General features: G+C 42.7%; 1 protein-coding gene across 1 annotated transcript in view; it reads right to left on the bottom strand.

Moving 5' to 3' along the window:
* Positions 1-1743: 1743 nt before the first annotated feature.
* The window catches only part of pawr (PRKC, apoptosis, WT1, regulator), an 88525-nt gene continuing 78715 nt past the window's right edge, over positions 1744-11553 (bottom strand). The window contains exons 6-7 of the mRNA XM_079493806.1: positions 10057-10161; positions 1744-4809 (exon numbers count right to left, since the gene is read on the bottom strand). Of these exons, the coding sequence (XP_079349932.1) occupies positions 4723-4809; positions 10057-10161 (192 nt within the window). The 3' untranslated portion in view covers positions 1744-4722. The remainder of the gene's footprint in view (positions 4810-10056; positions 10162-11553) is intronic.

Genomic DNA, 11553 nt, shown 5'->3' with positions numbered 1-11553 from the left:
GAACTATAGGGGGGTTTCATGATCCTGAATCCATTAAAAGCATTGGGCTCAAAACGGCCATAGGCGTCATCACAAATGTGATTGTCATCACATTTGGGCAACAAACAAATCAACTAAAAGCTAGAGTGAAGAAATAGGTCTTGCTTTAAACACCTTTTTACAAATTGTAGTGGGGGTCCCTGCTTCATCTCTCGCTCAGCTATGGGGTTCGTAAACACCTGGTTTATTACGATAGAGGGCTAGTTTGAAATCATTTCAGGCTTTGGAGGAAATTGCATATAGATACCGCTACGCCTGCCCATGCTTCCTCACGTCCCGACACCCTCCTCCACCCTCTCTGGTGGCAGAGTTCTTTTGTGCATCAGGGAGGCTCCGAAAAATCGAGGAAATTGCGCTGGGAGAACCGGGAGCACGAAACCACTGATGAAGAAATATGAGCTCCGATCAAGAAAAAAGATAAACATTGTTCTCTTTTTCTCCCCTATACCTGAAACAAATCTTTCCATTTCCAAATCTTTATATAATACAAATAATCCAACAGTCATCTCGTGACATCGTGACATCTCAGCAATCTGTGGGGGAAAACACAAATATTTGAAAAAGAAATGGATGTGCCTGAGAAGACGGTGAATTAATAGTGAATATAATTCAATATGATTCATCACAGTCCTTAAGACAGCCCAATCAGGCCTCTCGGCACACATGAACAACTTTCTACTAAAAGCTAGACAGTGCAGCGTCAATGAGCACACACTGTATTCAACAGGCTCATAAATTGCCTGTCCAAACTCCCTTATGGAAATGAGGAGTATGGCCATCTAGAATAGTGTGCGGTTGTGCGTGCGTATCTGTCTGTCTGTCTGTGGCTAATCCCGTAAACCAATGGACCGATCAGCACATTTCTTGTATACACCGCCACAGCCTGCCAGTAACTCACCCATTATTTTTGTTCTTCCACATATTGTGAATTTTTTAAGTGGTTAAAATGTCATGACACTTGATTTATGTTATGACAGTATATGGCCAGGCATTGCAGGCTGCGAGAGGATATTGGTTGGTTAGTATTTACTAGTTGGCATTAGTCCCAGTAGTCCGGCAGCCGGGGCGTGGAGTGGAACATTTGGTATATCATTTTTCTCTTTTTTTTATTGGCCTAAAATATTGTCTATATAGTAGGCTACATTCATGAATCCACCTGCTGATTTTTCCGTTTCTATTCCAAGCATTAGTTTTGCATAAAAATTAAAAAACAATCCTTGGGCTAAAAACGGCCATAGCCGTCATCACAAATGTGATGACCCCATGTCATCACATGTTTTCATGCAAAAAAGTGAAGGTGGGGGCTGCATGTGGCCCCAGGCCGCCAGTTGCCCATGTATGTTCTAGGGCAGTGTTTCCCAAACTATTCAGGTCGAGACGGAAAAAAAGTGAGATAGACGTTTGCCCTGGACCCAAAAGTAGTAAAAACAGCAGATCTACAAGCTCACAACACGTCGCTTCGCACATGGTTGGGAAACAAGTGTTGTAGGTATACGTATGTGTCCCAGATTGGCATGATGAATAACCATGATGAATAACACACACACACATAACCATGTGTGTGTGTGTGTGTGTGTTTGTTGTGCACTGGCCTACAGGAACTGAACCCCCCCTACTGTCACATGGCATTAGCGCCTCAGCGCCGTGGCATCATTGCATCAAATTAGCCTTAATGAACACAAGCGAGTCGACTGAGAGGAGATAATCAAACTTTTATTAAATGACTTCATCTTCTGTACATGCATAATGTAACGGGAGTAGAATTATGGGTTCATTGGGTGTGTGTGTGTGTGTGTGGGGGGGGGGGGGGGGGGGGGGGGGGGGGATTGACTCCTCCCCAGTCTGGATCACGGAAGCTCTGATCGTGAGCAAGCGATAAAGCGGATGTGACAGCTCCTCCCCACTTCCGTTTCATCTTTACAGTCCCGCAAATGTATCCTAATATAAATCGAAATCATCTAAGCATATAGGCTACACTACAGTACAACTTGCTGCTTAGCAGAAATGGAGGATGCCTAAAATGTCCCTGGATGTCTTAATGATTACGTTTTTTTAAAACCAGATGGCGCTGTTCGCCAACATTGCCTTACCATTGTTTCTTGGGATTCCAACGACCCATGACATGCCAGCTTACTTATAGTAGAATAGTTGTCTGGTTATAGTCCAAAATTTGGACCCTCATACTCATAGATGTATTTATCGATTCTGACATGTCAGAATCGATAAATACATCTACGAGAGTCCAAATTTTGGGCTAGTTTGGATAATGGCTATGCGAGATAATTTGGCATTTGAGCCACGGACCACCATTTGATGAGATTCAGCCTCTCAGACCCAAAACGTATTATATTTTTTGTCGTTGTATATGATTTTGTCCACAATGAGGCAAACATTGATCAAAATAACAGTTCACTTCTACGGACTTCTTGTAAATTAAGTAACGTAGATATTTAACAATATTTGAACTCTTGAGAGTGTAAAACGAAACCCATTTGGTTTCATTTTACGCTCTCAAGAGTTAAAGGTTACCAACTCTCCATTTAGCTGGTGAGTGGGGACCACCTGGAATCCCTTCAAGGACCACTGATGGTCCTCGGACCACTGGTTGAAAACCACTGAGCTAGAACCTAAAAATGCACTTTATATAGCACTCTATGGTCTCGACAGAGTACACCATGCAGGGAGGTTTATTTCAGAACAGTGGGATTGCAAAGGATCAAAATAACACCTAGGTAAAGTCATAAGTGTGCCTTTCCTAGCCACTTGGCCGAGAGAGATGGATTTTCAAAAAGTATGTTCAGTTGATTTGGTTATCATACATACATACAGCATAAACGTACTGCACAGCCACAGACTGCTTACTCCATACATACAGTCCAGTCCATCCTGCTTGCCTTAGAATAGAGAGCCGATAAACATCTATCAATATCACAAAGTTGTAAACACTTGAATTAGGAGAATGCAAAAATGCTTTTCTTGAGGGAATAAAAATAATTCCACATACAGTATAAATTTTGTCCTATATCATGTCACCAGCAATAACTAATAATCCTCAGTTATTAACAATGAAATGGCTGAAGCACAGAATATACATAATAATCCTGCTCGCTTTTTTTTGTGATGTCTCAGCCTTCTTAAGCACGATTTATACTGTAGTTCTTCATGACTGATTCACATGGCAAAAATAACAGATCTGCAAGCTCACAACGTGTCATGTCGCAATCTAGTAGATCTGCCAATTGCGCGTGATTCCGTCGTATGGCAGAGTACAAATTAAGCATCAGATGACTTGATTCAAATGTACCAAAACATCCGTGGAAGCAGAGCGTAAAGCCTGATCGCACAACAAAATTGATTAGGCTTAAAACTGGCACTGGAAAAAAAAAAGAAGCACCAGGCTTTAGCGTTTTCCTTCAAGGAAATTACTCTGATCTAAACTGGTATTAGAAGATAAAAAAGTGCCACATGCGTTGGAAGGTATTTTGTGCTGTGCTGAATTTGGACCGACTATCACAACACAGGCCCCACGCACAAGGCCAAGACGAAAGAGATGTCAGACGTCAGGAGAGATGGAGATGTCATTTCAAAACGACCTGGGTGAGTAATGTGTGTACAATAGTGGACTGATAGTGACTCCACAGGACAGATGATGATGTTGCTTTTTCTCAACTTAAAAAGACCTTATGTGCTTTGTTGACGCAAATCATACATTCATTTTACTCATTTATTTATTTTGAACTTTTTTGACTATTAACCTTAAAAATTAACACATCTAAATGGCCTATATACAACACATTTACATTAAATATACCGTCCCAAAGCTCCCCTGTTTCCCTAAAAAATATCCATTAGGCCACCAGTTTCCTTGCTGTCCATAACAAGTGAAATAGGATCCTCTCCGGATGATGCGTTTAAAGGACAACTTTTATTATTTCAACCAATTCATGTTTTAGGTTGTTATTAGAGAAAGTAAAAGGGGAGTGTTATTTTTTAATTCGCTGCTTTCTTTTGTTTTAACGATTTTAGCTATTTTTGAAAGGGGGTGGGGGCATTCGAACAAGTGGCTAAATACTTTTTTTTTTCTTCAAAATTGTACAGCGATTTCAAAATTACATCTGGCCACAATAGTTGTTTCCAGTCTGTCTGAACGAACAACTGACTACTAGGGGGATGCCATACTGTGTGTCATAGGCTCAATCATGTCACCTCCTCCTTCACATTCAATAAAACCTGCAATCTTTTGTGGCCAGATGTAATTTCCTGGGGTCTAGTAGGACTATAGTAAATTATAATCGCTGAAATCGCTGTAAAATGATGTAAAAAAGAAAAGAAAAAAAAAAGAAGACATATTTAGCCACTTGTTCGAATGCCCCCGCCCCCTGTCAAAAATAGGTAAAATCTTTAAAACGAAAAGCAGCAAATGAAAGAAAATTAACACTCACCTTTTACTTTCTCTAATGAGAAGCTAAAACAAAGTTGTCCTTTAAGGCTGTGTGAGGCTCTCTGACTGCCGCCCCTACTTTACAGTTTAGTCTTTCCCCAAAAAAGCAACAGAAAAGAGGAAGACAGAATCAAATAGACAAGTACGAGCCATGCTCATGGACTCGATGATGCAGCGTTTAACTCGGGGGAGAGAGACGGAGATGCTTCTTCGTTGGATCTGGTCCTCCTGGGCCTGGTCTTCTACCTCGTCAGCTGGCCCACCACCTTCAGCAGGGTCTTGTTCTCCTGTTTCAGCTGCTCGTTCTCGTCCTCGATGTCGTCGAGGTCCTGCAGCGAAACGGAGAGGGGAATTAAAGTGAGATGGATGAGTCCATGTTCAGGGGAAGGAAAGGGAATGGCCATTTTACTGGGAATAACTTTTTCTTTTTCACCCAGTGTCAATTATCGAATGTAATGCTGGATGCTAGACTCTCTCTGCCAACCTGGGGAGAGCAAAGGAGCCTTCCTTCTATAATGAATTGCATTTTTATAGCGCTTTTCCAACTGCTCAAAGCACTTTACAATGGTTCATTCATTCATACATTGGGAGGTGAAGCGGCAAACAGTCGACGCCAGCGTCCTCACGTCCCACATTCACACACCAATGGTGGCAAGCTAACATCGACCAACTCATTGGAGGCAATGTAGGGTTCAGTCAGTGTCTTGCCCAAGGACACTTCGACATGTGGACAGGAGGAGCCGGGATTCGAACCGCCGACCCAGGGATCATTGGCCGACCTGCTCTACCTCCTGAGCCTAATGCCGCCCTTCTATGCATGACGAGTCCAAGCTACTTATTTTCACCTGACAGGGGGGAGTTTCCCCAGTAGATTTTTGACTTTTGAGAGCGTAAAATGAAACCAATTGGACCCGTATGGGTCAATTTGGTTTCATTTTACGCTCTCAAGAGGTAAATTATTGTTGAACATCTGCATTTCTTAATTTACAAGACGTCTACACAATTAGATAATGTTGCTATTTTGATCAACGTCCGCCTGTTATCTCTCTCTCCTATGGTAAAACATGAATACAGCATGGAATGACCTTATCCAACGATAACGAAATATTCCAAGTTTTGGGTCTGAGAGACCCTAAATCTCATCAAATGGTGATCCGTGGGTCAAATGCTGAATAAGTAATGTACCTTGACACTAGCTACTCTCTACACTCAGCTACGGCCACCCTCGTCAGATGATGTGTGCACCATGATCACACGTTAAAATTAACAAAGATGCAGAGCCTGCCTCTGTATCTTTGAGGGCCTTGTTGGGTGAGAGTGCAAAATGTGAAAGTGCTGCTTGCTGCCATGGTGTCCCATTTGACCACGCAGGCTTGATGGCAACAAATTAAACATTAAGAGCTTCAATTAGCTGCAAATGAGAGAGCCTCCGGGTGTCCACAGGGCTCTTGACTTGAAGTGACACTTGATTTGTATTAGACTTCTGTGGCTGCTCAGAATAATCCTGACCTTAAAAACGAAACGGATACAAAATCCAATCCTTGGGGTTTGTTTGGTCTAGGTTACAAAGACAAAACATTAATATAGTGATTTTATCCAAGGCACTTTACATAGATTGTGCATTACATTCAACCATTCACACGCACAGTCATACACCGATGGCGGCGGAAACCATGCAATGCAGCGTTTTGCTCAAAGACACTTCAACAACAACTCTGGGGGAGCCCGGGATGGAACTGGGAGCCTCACAGTTCCCATCTGGCAGCCCTACTGGCCACTCTACCCCTGAGCCACTACTGCTACAAATGTTATATAGATTTAGCCTGGCATGGCCAGACTAATATCACTGCGTAGATATCAGTCTGGAACTTCGCTGTGGAAGATTTATTTCCAACTGGTGGTTCTAACATCATAGCAAACTAGATAAAGTGCCCCTTGGGGCACAGGTCACCAGGGCAGATCAGGTTGTGGCATCCTGGTGGCGCTAAAATAGGCCAATGTGAAAAGGGTGCCATTTCTTCTTACGCCTTGGATGGCGATTGGAAGATTTAAGGCATTTTGTTCCAAAAATGTGTTTTGCAAAAATCCACCTGTTGGTGGCGCTATAACAGGCCAATGTGAAACGGGCCAATCCTGCAAACTTTGAAAGCCAATGTTAGCCAATTAGGATGGAATATGAAATATCGGACAGATCCATCTTGAACACATTGACTATAGAGATACTGTGTAACGATTTGAAGATGATGTTGGCCACTAGTACTAGCAATGTTTTACAAAATATCACAATACCCATCGTCAGAAACAGTAAAACCCTGTTATGTACACCCATAGCTTGTAATGCACCTGTCAGTATAACTGCTCTCCGCTCCATAAGCTTACTTTCTTCAAAGCATATCCAGACTCCAGAGGCCAACAACAGATCAGCTTCATCTATGCTTTCACTCCCAAATAAACTTCTGCATCGAGTCAGGATTCAATCTGGCTCTGCCGAGAGCAGGGAGACGCCAGCCTGGATCAGCTGTTATCGGCTGCCTTCCCATCAGGCCGCGAGGCTCTCGTTCGTACGTAGGGACATTTCTGATGGCTATCGCCGCGACCACTGTTCTTACATAAAGGCTTACTCTTGTTATGACCAGCTTCCTGCCCATGCGATGCTATCAGGCCTCTCCTGACCTCGCTGTGACATTGCCTACATTGTGTGCAGATCGACTGCATGGTCACGTACTGTACATCCCCACCGAGATATTGGCCATTATTTGACAGTGTTGATTACGTCGACTAAAACTATGACGAAAAATGTTCGTCAACTACCTTTTTTCACTGACTAAAACTAAATTAAAAACTAAATAAAATGTAAGCTATGATGACTAAGACTAAAAAATAAATATATTGAAAATGTCATCAATAAATAAAAACTAGACTAAAATGTTAGGGAGGGACTAGTGGAGAAGAGATCCAGTAGAACTAAAAGACAAGTCATTTTACGCTTGGTTGCATGCTGAAAATGGCAGATCTACAAGCTCACAAAATGTCGCACTGTGACACGTTGTGAGCTTGTCATATGAACATGACGAACGAGTCAAATAATAAAAAGCCCACTGAAACAGACACTCCACTGGCATGCGAAAACATTTACAAGAACCTGGACCGATCGATGCCTTTGTGGCGTGTCTCTGTTTTGAGTTGGAATGTCTCCTCATCGGTGAGGGCTGTGATCAGTGGAATGTCTTCCTCATTGGTGAGGGCTGTGATCCGACTTCTGACATGAAAGGCGTGCAGTTCTTTCAGCCTTCCCCCATGCCGAGTTCCCCTTCTGAGATGCTGAAAAAAGCATTTTATTTTGTCTTTCTACCACTATCCTCCATGACCCAGAATGCAGAGGGCAGTGGTTGTGAGATGAGGAAGGTTTGCTTGTTGACAGTCAGACATAAGGTACAGGGACTCGGGGTGGGGGGTGGGGGGGGTCCTGTGAATCACCACGTGAGAGGGCATCTCTGCAACACGAGTATACCTGACCTTTAACCCGATTGCGACTGGCGAGGGTTGTCGCCCAGATCTGTGAGGCTAAAACCCAAACAGAACAGAAGAGATGACCTCTGCTACTGGGTTCGTTTACATCTGCAACACTGCCTGCATGCGAGACACTGAGCACACTGCTGCCTGCAACCCCATTTAAAAGCCTTCGACACAGCATGCATTGATCATATAAGTGATCAGATGTCATGTTTGACAAATATGAGACCATGCATGCCCTATATATAAATAATAATAATAATAGCTTGAATTTATATAGCGCCTTTTGACAAAGGTCATGTGGCGAATGACCTGTGTGAGCTGTGTTGTGAGCTTGAACATTGGCAATTTTCAATGTTCAGGAAAATGTAGACATTTTTGTGGGGAACGCCAGCTTGCCCCAAATACAGTAAGTAATAAATAATAATGGCAACAGGATTAAATATCTGCAGACCACTGTGAAATTTCTATATTCCCAATAATCTACAGTACAAGACAAACCCCAAGCAGGGAATGAACTGTGTTGGGTTAGTTACTTTCACAATTTATCACAAAATTACTTTACTTTATTTACAAAGATATACATTTCAGTGCCAGTTATATTACTTTTGTGTTACTACTCAATAACGCACAGGGATACAGTACAAAAGGGTCTAGGTAGGCATAATATTAAAAGGAATAGGGAGAGAATGCCAGAATTATGTTATTGTAATTGGCTTTTTGAAACACGAAAGCCAAGGTCAGGGTAACTTTAGAAAACTTGTTTTTATGCATTAGCTCCATGACACGTGTGACAGAAGGTCACACGTGAGGTGTTTAATTATTCTACCAATATTAATACAAAAGGTAAAGGGCAAGCAAACTCATAATGTCCAAATTGGATTTGGACGAAAAACTTCAAAAGCGGAATTTGTTTGAGGCTGGAGGCTGGTTGGTTCCTCTGCTCTTCCCAGAGGCAGCTACAGCTGTACAACAGTTAGGCTGATTATCTGGGAGGCAGCGGTGGCCACCCTAAAGGCTAAAGGAGCGAGTTAGTTTGTAACCAAAAGTTTCCCGGTTTGATTAACCCGACCGTAAGAGAAAAGCTAGGTAGGGAAGTGATTGGCTACTACTTACCCGACCCCCAACACCACAGAAGTGCCCTTGAGCAAGACACTGAACCCCTAGCCTGGCTTTGCCAGACACATAATGTGGAATTTGTGGATTCAGTCACGCCTCCTCCCCGCTATGAGTCTGGACTTCGGCCCATAGGCAGAGAGTATGCGGAAGCTAGAGAAATCCGAAAATGACCGGGCCAATCAGTGACTGTGTTTCACATGCTGTGCCGTACAAGAGTGAAAAGCAGCCTCTGATTGGTCCATTGTGATGTAACATACTGTACATGCTGCTTTCAAAACAACAATGGCTACCCTCAACGTAAGTTTAGAAATGTCCACAGAAACGATAACAGCAGCTCTAAGTGCAGTTATTTCAGACATAGACTCCGACATACTAAATCCTACATAGCTCGCTCACGTAGAAAGTTGAACCTAAACAGACCCTGTTGTTTTTTAGCGCGGTATCTTTCAAGCATGAGGAGCAGACTATGCTGACGTCAGCTTTTTGTTACACTGATAGGCTAGATGAGTCTCTCTGTCAAGGCCACTACTTACGCCCACTTTTCAAGCTGCCTATGGGACGAAGTCCAGGCTGATACGGGAAGATACGGGAAGGAAGCGTGAGTGAATCCACGTTATCAGTCTGTATAGCAAGGACACCCGTGCATTGGAACGTAGCTCCACACCAAACTCAGCATGAATCACATACGCCCTCCTCTGCCGGTGGTGCGCGTTTGTTTTAATTTCTACTAACGATACATTCGGTTCAGCTGCAGAATATGTCTGAATCTGTCTTGAGAGATTACTTAACAATAACTATATCAGCATGACTGACGCTAAACAATGACATAATGTGAGGCATAGGAACAACATAGAGTAGCACCAACGTTACAATGGCATAAAGGAAATGTCTATCTTATCTTAGTGCTAGTGTTAAAAAAAACAAGTGAAAGCACCACTACTCACTCTGTTCAGCAAGTCAATTTCCTCCTTCAGTTTCTCAATGAGGTCATCTTTGTCCTCGTGAGCTTTCAGAAGCCTGGCATTCTCTTGGCGCTCTCTGGCCAGCTCCTGACGCACACACGCACGCAGGCACACACGCACACAGACAACACACAAATCACAATTCGAAATTCATCAGATGCACACTTTGAACGAGGTTAACTCAGAAACGGTTAAGTTGTTGAAGAGATTGTTTATTTTATACTTAAATTACAGCCACGCTGTATCCCACAGGGATGTTTTGTGGCAGTAAATTAAACCCTGTACATTATCACATTATAATCTGTATATAATGTGCCTGATTCTCCTCTCTCCTCTCCTCTCTCGCGCATTAGTGTTACAGATGTGCCTAAAATAAAGGTTTAAAAAAAAACAAAAAACATGTGTCCATTACAGGCTGCATCGTATAAAGCAAATATTTTACATGTGAACATCTTAGCTTTGACACAAAGCATCAGTCGACTGTGAGTTGATGTAACAGCCAGCTGTTCCGTCACACTCCGGCTGTGAATGTTGCTCCATTAGCTTTGGCTTCAGGCTACATTATTAAAACGGGATTAGCTTATAGAAAGCATCCGATTGCACAGACAGTGCAAGGAAATGCTCTTGCAAAAAGTAAGTTAGTTACTGCGTTAAAGATCTATAAGGGTACATTTTGGTTACCAACTCTCCATCATTTAACTGGGAACCACCTGGAACCCACTCAAGGACCACTGGTGATCCCCGGACCACTGGTTGAAAACCACTGGTATATATAGCTAACCAATACTCAATCAGCCCACCACCTTTAGCAGAATCTTGTTCTCCTATTTGAGCAGCTCGTTCTCGTCCTGCAAAGTGGGATGAGGGGGGAATAAACTGACATGGGTCCGTTGGGTCAGCGGTGTCAGATTGTGTGTGCACCACGATCATCACGCACCTTAAACATTCAAGAGCCCACCTCTGTATCTTTGAGGGCCTTGTTGGGTGAGAGTGCAAAATGTGAAAGTTGGAATCAAGTGCTGCTTGCTGCTATGGTGTCCCATTTGACCATGCAGGCTTGATGGCAACAAATTAAACATTAAGAGCTTCAATTAGCTGCAAATGAGAGCCTCCAGGTGTGCTACAGTGCTCTTGACTTGAAGTGACACTTGATTTTGAGTTTATTAGACTACCGTGGCTGCTCAGAATAAGCCTGACTGTTGTTAGGGTGGTAACAGGTACGGTCGCCCCTTTTCCATCTCGCCCCACTACTCTACCTAGCTGTAAATATTACAAACATAATTCATGTTGGTGATTATATAAAAGGTATTATCATATTAATGTATCATTGTTAAGTTCACTCTATATCCACGGGCATAATTGCATGATGATGCCATTACAAAACATGGGCTACATGGAAGAAATGTGTTTAATAAAACGAAATTAACTTAATTAAGCAGTCACCGTCTCTGTGTCATCTTATTCTTTCTTAATTTTACA

The sequence above is a fragment of the Electrona antarctica genome, assembly GCF_951216825.1.
Source record: "Electrona antarctica genome assembly, chromosome: 23".
NCBI lineage: Eukaryota > Metazoa > Chordata > Actinopteri > Myctophiformes > Myctophidae > Electrona > Electrona antarctica.
The sequence above is the reverse complement of the archived record's forward strand: the minus strand, read 5'-3'. Positions and strand labels throughout refer to the sequence as shown.